The sequence below is a fragment of the Nerophis lumbriciformis genome, linkage group LG36, assembly GCF_033978685.3.
Source record: "Nerophis lumbriciformis linkage group LG36, RoL_Nlum_v2.1, whole genome shotgun sequence".
NCBI lineage: Eukaryota > Metazoa > Chordata > Actinopteri > Syngnathiformes > Syngnathidae > Nerophis > Nerophis lumbriciformis.
The window spans coordinates 5662218-5677487 of NC_084583.2; the positions used below are offsets into that span (position 1 = coordinate 5662218).

The 15270-nt window shown below is 40.6% G+C and overlaps 1 protein-coding gene across 1 annotated transcript in view; it reads right to left on the bottom strand.

Moving 5' to 3' along the window:
* tsc22d3 (TSC22 domain family, member 3) overlaps positions 1–14519 on the bottom strand; it is an 80738-nt gene extending 66219 nt beyond the window's left edge. Inside the window, exons 1-2 of the mRNA XM_061930428.2 lie at positions 14243–14519; positions 13840–14150 (exon numbers count right to left, since the gene is read on the bottom strand). Coding sequence (XP_061786412.1) covers positions 13840–14150 — 311 coding nt within the window. The 5' untranslated portion in view covers positions 14243–14519. The remainder of the gene's footprint in view (positions 1–13839; positions 14151–14242) is intronic.
* Between the last annotated feature and the right edge of the window lie 751 nt (positions 14520–15270).

Below are 15270 nucleotides of genomic sequence, written 5' to 3' on the forward strand. Positions count from 1 at the left end.
CGATATGTTAAACATAAGATGGTGAACATACAAACCCCAAAACCAATTAAATTGGCACGTTGTGTAAATCGTAAATAAAAACAGAAATCAACGATTTGCAAAATTGCACATCGGTGAAGGCACCATTAATGCTGAAAGGTACATACAGGTTTTGGAGCAACATATGTTGCCATCTAAGCAACGTTATCATGGACGCCCCTGCTTATTTCAGCAAGACAATGCCAAGCCACGTGTTACAACAGCGTGGCTTCGTAGTAACAGAGTGCAGGTACTAGACTGGCCTGCCTGTAGTCCAGACCTGTCTCCCATTGAAAATGTGTGGTGCATTATGAAGCCTAAAATACCACAATGGAGACCACAGACTGTTGAACAACATAAGCTGTACATCAATCAAGAATGGGAAAGAACACCACCTGAAAAGCTTCAAAAATTGGTCTCCTCAGTTCCCAAACGTTTACTGAGTGTTGTTAAAAGGAAAGGCCATGTAACAGTGGTAAAAATGTCCCCGTGCCAACTTTTTTGCAATGTGTGCAAAAAAACATTTTGTTTCTCAGTTCGAGCATTAAATATCTTGTCTTTGCAGTCTTTCAATTGAATATAAGTTGAAAAGGATTTGCAAATCATTGTATTCTGTTTCTTTTACGAATTACACAACGTGCCAACTTCACTGGTTTTGGGTTTTGTAGTTACAGGATCATACATTGGTCATAATTAAAGTTCTCATGTGTCCGCAAACATATTTTTCTGTGTTTGTAAACAAAAAATATATATAATAGTATCGACTATATATGGCTATTGCCGTTTGTATAGCTTCACCTTTATTGTGAGTTTTTAAGCGAAAATGTGTCCATTTTCCCTTTTCTGTTTCCATTATGTCTGCTTGTAAGTACTATGTGCGTGTGTGTTAACTAACATGCACCTTTGCTCGTTTTACTAGCAGTGTTGCGACTTGACAACGGGGTGCTGTCATTCCCTAAAAAAAAATAAAAAAATACATGTACTTTTCAAAAGCAATATAGTACTGTTTTTGATACATTAGTCTTTATTAGTCCCAATATATCGTACAACCCTACATTACATTCCCTTTTAGCACAAATCTACAAGCTGTAAGAGATACATATTGTATAATAACCAATTACTGTCGTATTTTAGAGATGTTTTAGTCCTTCCATATGACAAATAACATACAAAAGTGTTCCATATTTTCAAAATGTTGTGTCTTTTTTTGCAAAATCCAACCAAATTATTCTAAAGACAAGACTATTGTTTTTGGTAGAGGAAAACTGGATGTGATAAAAATGTACAAGTAAAAGAAGTCCAAAGAGGGTAATCATGGAATCATAGAGTCATAGTGGTGTTAGGTTGCATCAACCCGTACAGCAAAAGGGTGTGTCTGTAGCTCGCTCCTGATGATTATCATTCTGTGTACTGAATGTCATTTATGCATCAGAAACCTCACACAAAATCAGCAATGCAGCCGCCATTTGCTCAACAACTACAGTAACAAGTTTCAACAGACTCGTTATCAAAATACTCACTATTTTTTAGTTGTTTTCCTAAACTGCACTCATTACAAAATTACATTTAGAGAAAGCACAGCTAATTTGTGGTAAAAAAAAGTAATCAACTAGTGGTCCCAGCACAGAGCTTACAGTACATAAACTCGTTGAACTGACAATTCATCAATACTGGAGATGTAACAGTTTTGCAGATTCCGCGGTATTGCGTTTTCAAAATCCTCACAATAACGCCGTGACGTGTGACGGTATCAAACGGAAACTTGGTGAGTGTCGTTTTTTTTCTGGAAATAAACTACAACTACTGGAATCCTCTGCGTTGCACGGGACCTGCAAAGTGGACGTGTGGGACGCCGTAAAGTGGAGAAAATGAGGAAGCAAGTGGGAGAAGTTTTCATTTGTTTAATCAAAATCAGTCCATATCTTTTTGAGTTATGTTGCTAATAAACAGACAAACAAACGCATAACATGGAAAAAACATAGCCTCTTTGGTCACGATGCGCAGGGAAAGCACCCGGTCGGTGCGCAGACACTATACACCGCGGGGAATATGAGTAATATGAGAAGCTACTAGATAAACTGTCACCCGGAAAATATATTTGAAACCAGCGAGGCTAACGTTCGTTTGTGAGGTCTTTACATTATCAAAAGTTACATTGTCAGGTCCAGTAACTTTTCCGATATAAAAAAAAAGTCTGCTTCACAAAATAAAAGTTGAAAGACACTAAACTGGAATATTATTGTTACACTGGATGTTTACATTGTCACTTTATAGACATCAACTGTATGTTGTATTTTTTAATATTTGCTTGAAACCACACAATTTTTTGCACTTAAAAACATGTTTGTCGTAATAAATAAATTACAATAAATTAATTACAACATATGTTTGTGTTCAATTACAGTATGAGTGTTTATCCTAAACATTCCTGCCACTTCATTTTTTACACTAAAACATTTTTACCAAGCCTCTCTTTTTTTCTTTTTTTTTTTGGCACAATACCACAATAATATCGTACCATGGCCTTAATACGTAGTAGATAAGAGGAATTGTTTAATCAAAATCAGTCCATAACTTTTTGAGTTATGTCACTAACAAACAGACAAACGAACCCATAACATCATTTTTACCAAGCCTTTATTTATTTTATTTTTTTGGCACAATACCTCAATAATATCATACCGTGGCTTTAATACCGTGGCAATATCTTACTGTTAGATTGTTATATTGTTACATACACAATACCTATATATTTTTATTTAAAGTATTCATTTTATATTGTTGTATCATTAGAAATAACTGTGTACACTTTGTATACAATATTTTTTGAGCATCATGATTGAACATTTGCAAAATGTATTTATTGCTGACATTTAGAGTCCACTAACGACATAACAATCCATATCAGCATTTATCTGCTATTGTACTGCTTTACCCCATGCCACCTGTAATCTATAAACCTTATATAACTACCCTACATCTTTGTGGGACAGTATCCTATATAATCACCAACATTGGGTGTGGTTTGGTTTCAGATGTTTTCAACAAAGTTTTGACATAGAAACCAACTCTTGTTTGGCACATAAACCTGTTGTCAAAACAGTTTTCTATCATGTAGATGTTGGTCTTATTTATATAGCAATGTAAGGGAGGTTAGTTGCAATGTTTTATTTTTCTCAAAAATGCATTTTTATAATTATTTCCAGTATATTGTTTTCAACTGAACACAAGATTCATAATGTCATTGTATTGTATATGTTTAGTAGACATCAGCTTGGCCATCAATGTTTTGTTTACCTTTGTTGTGTTTACTTCTGTGTCACTAGAGATGTTTAACGGCCTTATTGTCCCTCCTCACAGTTTTCCGTTATATGTTTACTCTGTTAGCCTTAGAGGAAATCAACATTTAGTTCAAGGTCTAATGGATTTCCTTTGTGACAAAACACGTTTTGCGCACTCACCGCTTATGGTCATTGTTAAATATACATGCTGATCTTACTGGATTGCATAACCTTTTTCCAGCGGATCAAATAAAGGCTGCTCGCAGTGCAGCTATTTTCTGGTTTATATTTGGGTTGCAGAGCGAAGTTTGAGGTCCGCATGGGGTCCGCGACACAGCGGGGCGGCGTCTCCACTGCATTGTCGGATGGCTCGCTCATGTTCGCTAGTCCACTGAAGCACGGCCAGAGCTCCCGGGTCAAATGAGGCCGGCGTGTGGGACTTTTAGACACACATGGGCGACAGTGGACAGACAAAGGTCAAACCGATTGGACATATCAAGTCTGAAAAGTAATCTTGGTAACTAGTTACCGTATTTTTCGGACTATAAGTCACAGTTTTTTTCATAGTTTGTGTGACTTATACTCAGGAGCGACTTGTGTGTGAAATTATTAACACATTACCGTAAAATATAAAATAATATTATTTAGCTCATTCACGTAAGAGACTAGACGTATAAGATTTAATGGGATTTAGCGATTATGAGTGACAGATTGTTTGGTAAACGTATAGCATGTTCTATATGTTATAGATATTTGAATGACTCTTACCATAATATGTTACGTTAACATACCAGGCATGTTCTCAGTTGGTTATTTATGCGTAGTATAACGTACACTTATTCAGCCTGTTGTTCACTATTCTTTATTTATTTTAAATTGCCTTTCAAATGTCTATTCTTGGTGTTGGATTTTATCAAATAAATTTCCCCCCAAAAATGCGACTTATACTCTAGTGCGACTTATATATGTTTTTTTCCTTATTTATTATGCATTTTCGGCCGGTGCGACTTATACTCCGGTGCGACATAACAAAGACTATAAAAATGGGACCCATTACCTCCCTGCTTGGCACTCAGCATCAAGGGTTGGAATTGGGGGTTAAATCATCAAAAAATTATTCCCGGGTGCAGCCACCGCCGCTTCTCACTGCTCCCCTCACCTCACAGAGGGTGATCAAGGGTGATGGGTCAAATGCACAGAATAATTTCACCACACCTCGTGTGTGTGTGTGACAATCATTGGCACTTTAACTTTTTAACTTAACAGACAGCCACAGGTATATTTTCTTTTCCATTAATGCTCTGCCTTAAAATATTTCATAGCTCGGTCTGTGTTGTCTTATCTTCAAAGCCCACATGAGCTGTTGAAATCCTTTTAGTTTTCCTTTTTCACCCTCACTTGGATAGACCATACACCATGTGATAAAAGTTAGTGTCATCGCTGCGGGCCCTTCATCGCGCTTCACTGTGGCATGCTGGGGTTTTTTTTGACAGCTGTGAAGTATCAACGTGCGACAGCAAAAGAAAATCAGCACATTTCCCTTCGGTTTTATACGGGGGGAAATCACAAAGTCAAAGCCCTTCAGGCCATCCAAGCAAGATCCCGGAGTTCAAATTCCCCCTTCAGCACATTTCTGTGACCCTTGAATCGCTTAGATAACTGGTTTTCTGGCCACCGACTGATGTTTAATTCCAAAATATGGCCTGGTTTGCTCCCTGCTGCAGTGCATTCTCTCTCCAAGGTGACATATGCAGGGTTTGCCACCCAGGGTGAGGTCACAGCAGTACAACCTTAAAAACCTATGAACCCCTGCAAACCTCAACAAGGCATGCAAACTCCCTCTCACTCTTGTCTTAAGTGACAGGCTTCAAGTTTTCAGTGTGTGAGAATAAATGGGCGCTCGCGTGTGAAAGCTAACAGTGTTCTAATCCTGACAATTGACGACGAGCCATGACAGCCACATGATCCACAGAACTCTTGAGGAGCACAAAGTGTTCTCGAAGCAGACACTGTTTGTCTGGCAAACAGTTGCATGATCATTCTGGCACATGTTGCCTCTGATGCAAAAAGGATTTTTATAACATATTGTGTAGTCCCTTGCCCAGCAGGCACAAGACATTAAAACAACGTTGAGAACTTGGTGAATTAGGTCCTGACGTTGAACAACTGAAACCTAACATTGAAACAACTTGCTTTTTGACGAAGTTTAATCAATGTTGGATTCTGACGTTGATTTTACCATTGAATTTTAGTCATTTCCCAACCAATATTCTACAACACAAATACAACATTGAAACAACATGCTTTTTGACAACGTTTAATCAATGTTGGCTTCTAACGTTGGTTTGACCATTGAGAGTTGGTCATTTCCCAACCAATATTCTACAACACAAATGCAAAGTTGAAACAACATGCTTTTTGACGACGTTTAATCAATGTTGGGTTCTAACCTTGATTTGACCATTGAAAGTTGGTAATATCCCAACCAATATTCTACAACACAAATACAACGTGGAAACAACATGCTTTTTGACAACGTTTTAATCAATGTTGGATTCTTACGTTGATTTGACCATTGAATTTTGGTAATTTCCCAACCAATATTCTACAACACAAATACAACGTTGAAACAACATGCCTTTTGACGACGTTTAATCAATGTTGGGATCTTGATTTGACCATTGAATTTTGGTCATTTTCCAACCAACAACGTAGATCCGACGTTGGGCATCAAAGTTGTCTTTCACAACTGTTTTGCAACGTTGTTTCAAAGTCAGTTTTAAAGGACACGTACGTATAATCAGCGTTGTATCAATGTCTTGTGCCTGCTGGGTGCTGTCACACAACAGTTTAGTGTGCAATCAGAGCCAACCCAAAGGCCTGCATTACAATGTTGACTTTGTTTATGGTTACTTTTTATTTTTATATAGAGGGTTTTTAAACTACACCATCAGTACTTTAATCCCTTTGGTTCAATGAGTCCATCTTACGTCAGCCAATCAGGGCTTTACCTTCTTGTGTCTTAAAACAGCTATATTTTTCTTCCATTTGTTTAATATCTGAGTGGATTTACACTAGCGATGTAAAGATATGAAAATTCCTGTTCAAGGACCGTTATTGACCTCTATTGTTAATGTTTGTTCCTAGAGCCAACACAACTGTTATAAAAACAACGTTCAGATATGCTGTTCCATGGTCATGGAATAACTTACAGAAGGATCTGAGGTTACCTGAGCTGATCAATTGGGGGGAATTTCAGGCCATTTTAAATGATGTTTCTATTGGGCACTGTACTTGTTTTTAAGTTATTTTTACTGAAACATTGTATACATTGTTTTTATAGCGCTTTTCTACCTTCAAGGTACTCAAAGCGTTTTGACACTATTTCCATATTCACCCATTCACACACACATTCACACACTGATGGCGGGAGCTGCCATGCAAGGCCCTAACCACGACCCATCAGGAGCAAGGGTGAAGTGTCTTGCTCAAGGACACAATGGACGTGACGAGGTTGGTAGAAGGTGGGGATTGAACCAGGAACCCTCAGGTTGCTGGCACGGCCACTCTCCCAACTGCGCCACGCCGTCTTGCTGCCCAGGTCACTCTTGGGAAAGAGATTTTAATCTGAATGAGTTTTTATCTAGTTAAATAAAAGATACTGTTGTTAATTGTGGTCCAAATGACGACGGTTATCCTATTGTAACGGTATTGTTAAAGGTGCTGAAATAGTACTTTTACATTGTTCCCCTCGATTATTGTGGGGGTTACGTTATTTTGAAAACGTAATACTAACTGTTACGGATGCGAATCTTACAACAACTCATGATTCAATTTGACACACATTTTAAGTATTGCCGAAATAAACTGCCTGTGGGTCATATCCGTCCCGTATTTTACAAATGGTCATAATATATATTGATATCAATAAGTATTTGATTTATAAAGACATGACGACGGATGTATTATTTTTTTTAATTCATTCTAACTCGTTAATAAACGTAAATAAAAGTCTGCTCTACAGTGGAGCCAATGGGAGGTCCTCTATACACCCATAAAACCCAATAAATAAATAAAATATTCAAAAAGTGCCAACAATACTCCATTTACATTTTGTGACTTGAATATTAACAAAGTATTAGTGATATTGTTATAATGGGTGCTAACGCACACAAACTATTTACAGCGGAGCCGTGATCACTAGCATGTGTGCCAATGTTGACATGATCGACTGATTAGCTGTTTCCTCGCTTCCTTACTCATCAAACTTTAATCTAGATCATAAATCATGCCTCTGACCTGCACAGAAGAAGTCTGAGTAAGTATTCCGACACTTTGACAGTCAATTTATACCCGAGAATGGAGAGAACGACACAAAAAGAAGCTTGGTTTTTTTTTTGTAGGATTAAGAGTCATCCTTGATCTAAATGGGAATATATGAACATCCTAGCATTTGGCATCCTAATGACAGCAGACATTGTACAGTAAGTGATGTTTTATTATGTTTGTTGGCTCTCATGAAGTCTGCAGTGAATAATAACCAATGATGAAGTTTAAAAAAAAAAGCAAAGGTTTTGATGAAAAATACATAATTACATGTTATTATAAATGTCCTTGTTACTACATTACATATATACTTACATCCATCCATCCATCCATCTTCTTCCGCTTATCCGAGGTCGGGTCGCGGGGGCAGCAGCTTAAGCAGGGAAGCCCAGACTTCCCTCTCCCCAGCCACTTCGTCCAGCTCCTCCCGGGGGATCCCGAGGCGTTCCCAGGCCAGCCGGGAGAGATAGTCTTCCCAGCGTGTCCTGGGTCTTCCCCGTGGCCTCCTACCGGTCGGACGTGCCCGAAACACCTTCCTAGGGAGGCGTTCGGGTGGCATCCTGACCAGATGCCCGAACCACCTCATCTGGCTCCTCTCGATGTGGAGGAGCAGCGGCTTTACTTTGAGCTCCCCCCGAATGACAGAGCTTCTCACCCTATCTCTAAGGGAGAGCCCCGCCACTCGGCGGAGGAAACTCATTTCGGCCGCTTGTACCCGTGATCTTGTCCTTTCGGTCATGACCCAAAGCTCATGACCATAGGTGAGGATGGGAACGTAGATCGACCGGTAAATCGAGAGCTTTGCCTTCCGGCTCAGCTCCTTCTTCACCACAACGGATCGATACAGCGTCCGCATTACTGAAGATGCCGCACCGATCCGCCTGTCGATCTCACGATCCACTCTTCCCCCACTCGTGAACAAGACTCCGAGGTACTTGAACTCCTCCACTTGGGGCAAGATCTCCTCCCCAACCCGGAGATGGCACTCCACCCTTTTCCGGGAGAGAACCATGGACTCGGACTTGGAGGTGCTGATTCCCATCCCAGTCGCTTCACACTCGGCTGCGAACCGATCCAGTGAGAGCTGAAGATCTTGGCCGGAGGAAGCCATCAGGACCACATCATCTGCAAATAGCAGTGACCTAATCCTGCAGCCACCAAACCAGATCCCCTCAACGCCCTGACTGATATATACTTACAGTATGTATATAAAACCTTAATGGATGTGTTTGGATGTTTTTTTAAGGGCTTTATAGGCAGAATAGAGCGGCTCCCAATGGCTCCATTGTAAGCAGACTATTTAATATTTACAATGAAAAAAAAATACATCCGTCGTCATTCCTTTCATAATGATTGTGAACGAAAATTCCAAAAAAATAGCAGTTCCCCTTCAACAAAAACTGAAATGGTCCCACCCAGTTTTAGAACACCAAAGAATGTGCACTATAACATCAATGTTTCAATATACTGTATTTATCGTAATTTTTTCCCGGGTTCTAGGATAACATTCAACATGTTCTACGAAGCCAGATTCACGTCATTCTCTTGTGTAAATATGAACAAACCCATGCCAGCAGGCATTATACAAAGTAAGGCCATGCAAACACAGACTGCGAAGAACAACAATGCATCTCGGCTTGTGTCTGTCTTGGCGTATCCTCCGGTCTGAGGACAAATCACAAAGGGCTGTGCTGAATGTGAAATATTCCACAATCACCCATCGTAGGTCACGGGGTTCATTTCCTCATTTTTGCTCCAGCATGACAGAAGCACAGAGCGAGCTATCGCACACGAGTACAAGTTGTTTAAGTTGCTTGAAAATAAAGTTCAGAAAAAGGATTCTTGCAATACCAACGATAGGAATTGTTGAGGATAAAGCAGTGACTGTTCAATCATGTCTGCCACCAGCTACAGTCCATGTAAACCATGTAAAAGGTGTATGTTTTTTATACTCTTGTTTACTTGAGATAAGAAAACAGGTAAACATTAACCTAATGGGGTTTCTGGCCTTATTTAGAAACTAGCTCAAATATTAATGAATCTGGCAGAATACAAAACTGGAATCCAAAGATAAAGTGCTACCTTTGACTTTGATCAGCCAGCCTAAATCTGAGTTTATATAACATGTGTTGGATAAGGTCATGGTCATTTTCTAGATCATATCTGATTGGCTCACTAACATAGTAATTAACCAACTCACTTCTAGCAAATGGCAACATTTTAGTTAAGGAAGCCAGTACTGGCGGATTAAAGTTGACAGTAGAATGTATCGACTTTTATTGGCATACATATTTCAGAAAGCAGACATTAAAGTCAACAATATCTTCAAAACAGCGAGCGTCCCATAGGGCCGTGCTTCAATAATAGACAAGAGCTACTTTTTTTTCTGCCATTTTACTTTTCAAAGTGGTTGTTTTGGTTTAAATGTAGCCAACGCTGCTCGTTAGGGTTGCCAAAAGTGTCAATACTTTGATACCAAGGCGATGCCAAAGCCCCAAAATAACACCCATACCAGCAGACATGGTAACTTGCACACCTGACATCGCAGAGGAACACAGCTCGCTTTGTATGGACCAGTGACACATTGTAGATATAAAGTAAAAAAAATTGGAATGATAGAGCAATAATAAAATAAATACAAACAAAGATTTTTCTTTGAACACGTTTTGGCTTTTTGAATGGCCTATTTCACTACATGTCACATGATGACCCCACGCTACCACCATATTGAAGAATTATAGAACATGTACTTGAAGGCTCCACGCCAACGCTGTTCTTTTTTAATGAAAAATATCTGACTTTTGTTGTTATTTATGACCATATTTATAAGCACAGTATTAGGTTTTTTTATACTAAGAGGCTATAGGCCGCTGTTGTTCTTTCATGAATCTATAGTTAACCACTTGGCAGCTGATACTGCAATTTCAATTATGTGCAAAAAAATGTTGAAGCCCTGTGATCTAAATATTTGACAGTTTGAGACCTTTTTCAATAATGTAGTGAACTCAAAAGTCCAGTTTTTTTTTTTTTGTAACAGGGTATTGAAGAATGTTCGAAAACCTTGAAAAAGATCCCGGTATCAGTACCGACTACTGAAATTCTGGTATCGTAAAAACACTATTGCGTACTCAGTAGGAGTGATCTGGAAAACAAATATTTCAAAACCACCACAATTCCTTTCGTTTTGTGCAACCCAATGTTGTAGCAAGAACAGGTTTTTGTGGCTCCTTATCCTTTCCATCCTTTGCAACTGAACTACTATGTGCAACAATTTCCCTTGTGGATCAATAAAGTTTGTCCAAGTCTAAGTCATATTATAGAAGCGGACATCATTGTTTACATCCAGAGCAGCCATCTTTGAAATGAACTCGGGGGTGTCGTGAGAGTGCTCCGACTTTCCGACTAGGACTCGGAAATTCCGGCTTCTCGGTACAAAATGAACGCACCGTAAGTCTGGCTCCCTCTGCTAAATGCTGTACAAATGCATTACATTAGTTTAATAAAAGTACTGTAGTTGTTTGTAGTACATTCAATTGTTATTGTATCCAAACATCCCAGAACAAGCTAGTCAGGTTACTTCTAGACCTCCACCCCAGATCACACCTCACTCCTACCCACTTCTCCAAAGTGGGCTGGCTCAGGGTGGAGGACAGAGTAAAACAACTTGCACTGAGCCTAGTCCATAAAATCCGCTACACCTCCCTGATACCGAAGTACATGTCAAACTACTTCGTTGACCGCCATAACCACAACACCAGAGGGAGCTCCACTAACCACGTTAAACCCAGATTCCGATCTAACAAAGGTCTTAACTCATTCTCTTTCTATGCCACATCAATATGGAATGCACTCCCAACAGGTGTAAAAGAAAGGGCATCTCTATCCTCCTTCAAAATTGCACTAAAAGAACACCTCCAGGCAACTTCAACCCTAAACTAACACCTTCCCTTCCTCATCATACCTCTTCAGATTGTAAATAATCAAATGTAAATAATCAAATGTAGACACTTTTTCTTATACTTTCTGATCTCTCTCTCTGTGTCCACTACTTGCTGTACATATCCTAAGAAGTCAGTCCTACACTGTTCCAATGTCCATTTCTCTGATGATGCAATTGTTGATGACTGAAGTGTTGATACCAACCTCTCCATATCCCACACCCCGGATTGTAAATAACTTAAATAATTCAATGTATATACTCTGATGATTATCTTGTGTGATGACTGTATTATGAAAATAGTATATATCTGTATCATGAATCACTAACGTTCGTATCGCTTGTTTAAGTGGACCCCGACTTAAACAAGTTGAAAAACGTATTCGGATGTTACCATTTAGTGGTCAATTGTACGGAATATGTACTTCACTGTGCAATCTACTAATAAAAGTTTCAATCAATCAATCAATTGATTTTCAAACCATATTCCTTATTTAAATGGGTCCTATCTGTTATGTTTGTTGTCTTCTCCCTGCCTTCTCTATTGGTTTTTTCAGTTTCTTCCACAGTCTTTTGTCCCCAACGAGGCACACCTGCTGCTAATCACCTCCTGGTAGTATTTAAGCGCGTCTCCACCAGCTGGTCCCCGCCGGTTATTGTTCCTGAACTCCGCTCTGACATGTGCTACCTTGATTCTGCTTCCCTGGTATGTTGCCTTCGCATATTTCTGTTATATTGACCTTGTTGTGTTTTTGTTTTCCTAGCCACCTTGTTTTAGAGGACTAGTTTTTGCCACGCTGTGTGCGTCCTGACCTTTGCTCCGCCAACCTCTGAAAGAGACTACTTTTGTTATATTTCCCATGGTGTGCACTTTGCCCCATCACCCTTAGTTACCATTTTGGACTTATTAAATATTTTCATTTGTTATCGCTTCCCTTGCCTCCATTCTCTGCATCCCGGGGTCCACCCTTGAACTCTATCTTAACACTATCATTCAAAACCAATTTTTCTTACCTGTTGGTACCTGTTTTCGTGTATTTTAGATCCCCATAAGTCTTGGAAATGTGAAATGAAACCGTGGAGGCACTGCGGAGATATTTTACAAAAAAATGTTGCCGTCTTTAAAACTTCCTCTGAACGAGACGTTTGGAATTTGGGACTTTAGTGACGTATTCTGCTTTAGTTACGTTAACGAATATCTCCTTATATGGAAGAGGTTTACCCTAAAAGCTCTGCGGCAGTTTTCCATTTTCATCCAGTTATAGCCCAAAGTTGTAATCAATAAATTTTTCTCTATCCTTTTGTTGTGGGGCAGACTGGCTCGTACGTGCACATGCATGTTAAAATCCTCCTCTGTAGCGTATAGTCCTAACTTATGTCTGTCAGTAGATTTGATATGGAAGTACATAAAAACTACACGGGGTGGATTATCATTTTGTATGTTGCATTATCACTGTACTCAGCGTATGTGAGGAGTTTCGCCAAGCCAGTGTTGGCTGTGTCATGGTGGAAAATCAGTAACTGCTAATTTGAGGCTTGAAGTCATTCATCAGCGTTTGCCAAATGAGCGAACAACCCAACTGCGGCGGGATAAACAGTACCCGACATCGTTTGGCAGCGACACACCGAGGCCTCCTGCCAGTTTCAAATGAACCCTCACCGTAAAATATCATTTCAATCGATCCCGTGTGACGGCACCCTCGAGCTTTAATGATCACGGTGTGTTTATGGTTTTCTACTATGGGTGTGAAGGTTGAAGCTGCTCCGGGAAACAAACGTTGTGTATAATTCATGAACAATTTACCCAATCCAGCATGTTGCTGGCACGACGAAGCAATTGTTGTGTTGTGCAACATCTCAGATAGACGAGGGGATATAAATAGAGGCCCTTTAGACTGCTTTATGTGCTAATGTTTGGACCCGTCTTCCAGGAATCGGAATGAACTACAGTTTAGTCCTGCACTATTAACGGTGTCATCAGGTTCATATAAAAACAACACATAACAGCAGGGGTGTCCAAACATTTTGACTTGAGCGCCGCATATTATATATATATATATTTTTTTGCACCATGACTAAGGAAGGTTGTTTGGATTGTACATAAGTAAATGGTGTGCTATTATTTTAAAGTACTTTTTAAGGGTCATTGATCACAGGATGGCAGCACTCTGCGGGGCCAAATTGAACAGTTTGGACAGCCCTGCATTACAGTCTATCCTAATAGACTTAGACTTCCTTTTTAGACTAATAATGTGATATGCAAATAAGGTCACAAACCTGTGGAAGAAGAGCAGGATGGACAGCATGGTCTGGTCTATGTTGCTGTTGCAGATTCCCTCGTTGAGCAGGAAGCAGGGGTCCCTCACCACCGACTCCAGGGAGTCCTGCCTCATGATGTTGTTCAGCTTGTCCGTGTTGAGGTTGGGGTACATCAGCTGATTGCGGAGCTGCCGGAAGTGGCTGACACTGGGGCTGGTGGGACTGGTCGGCAGGCCCGGAGACATGGGGCTGTCGCAGCCGTTGGCCAGGTCCAGGCAGCAGCTGCAGCAGTCCAGGCCGACGGGAGAGCGGCACTCATCCTCAGACATCTTGGGAGGACAGGTGGATGAGAGAGGTGGCAGGAAAAAGTCAAAGTGAAAGAAGAGACAGCGGGAGAGAGCTGGCAGAGACGCCGCCTTACTGTCACGTCTGCTGTCCAAGCCTGAAAAGAGGTGAGGCTGCAGGTTGGAATTCCTCCCTGAGAAGTGCAGTCCCGCTGGGCATGCACTTTGCCCGCTCTTGTCCCTGAGTCACCCCCTCCTGTGGATCTGCCGCCTTTAGCCTTTTGTCCGGGACCAACGCCACTGCTGTGCGTTGCTACTGTAGCAATAGAAAGAATGAACGCACCCCCCCTTTCCCTTAACACACACGCACACACACATACATACACATTCAGCAGGAGTGCACTTGAAAGCAACACCCAGAAGCTGCTTGCTGCTTATCACTTTTTTTTCTTTCTTTTTTTTTTATTGAGTTGCGTTGAGGACAGCGAGGGCGGGACAAAATGGAAGCGTGGTGACGAAGAGGGCGGGGGAACTCTGTGATTGGTGGGAAAAAAAGAACAACATGCTGTTCCTTCTCTTTTTTGGGGGGGTTTTGGCCGAGCAGAGGGAGAGAGAGAGGGAGGGAGGGAGGGAACCTTTTAAAACGCATGCTGGAAACGTGCAGGCCTCGCCGCCGCTCCACCCCGCCATGCTGACAGCACCGCCAGGAGGGGCCTGACGGAACACGCAGAGAGCCACGCGAGCAGGGTTTCAATGCTGAGTCGTGAAAAGAAAGGGAAACAAACTCAGGACATGTCCCAGACGCTTATGAAACAAAACATTGTTGTATCTGTGTTAAGTTGTCCACGCACAAAATAACACAGGCAACACTTGTTCAGGCTTCAAAATAACTTTTATGCCATTCAGAACTGCAGTTGTCTTTGGCTTTATGTCAATATTTGCCTCTACTTATTTGACTAAATCATATATATATACATTAATAAATACATACACATACAGCACAGGCCAAAGGTTTGGACACAACTCATTTCAATGCGTTTTATATATTTTCATGATCATTTACATTGTAGATTGTCACTGAAGGCATCAAAACTATGACACCTGTGAAGTGAAAACCCTTTCACGTGACTACCTCTTGAAGCTCATCGAGAGAATGCCAAGAGTG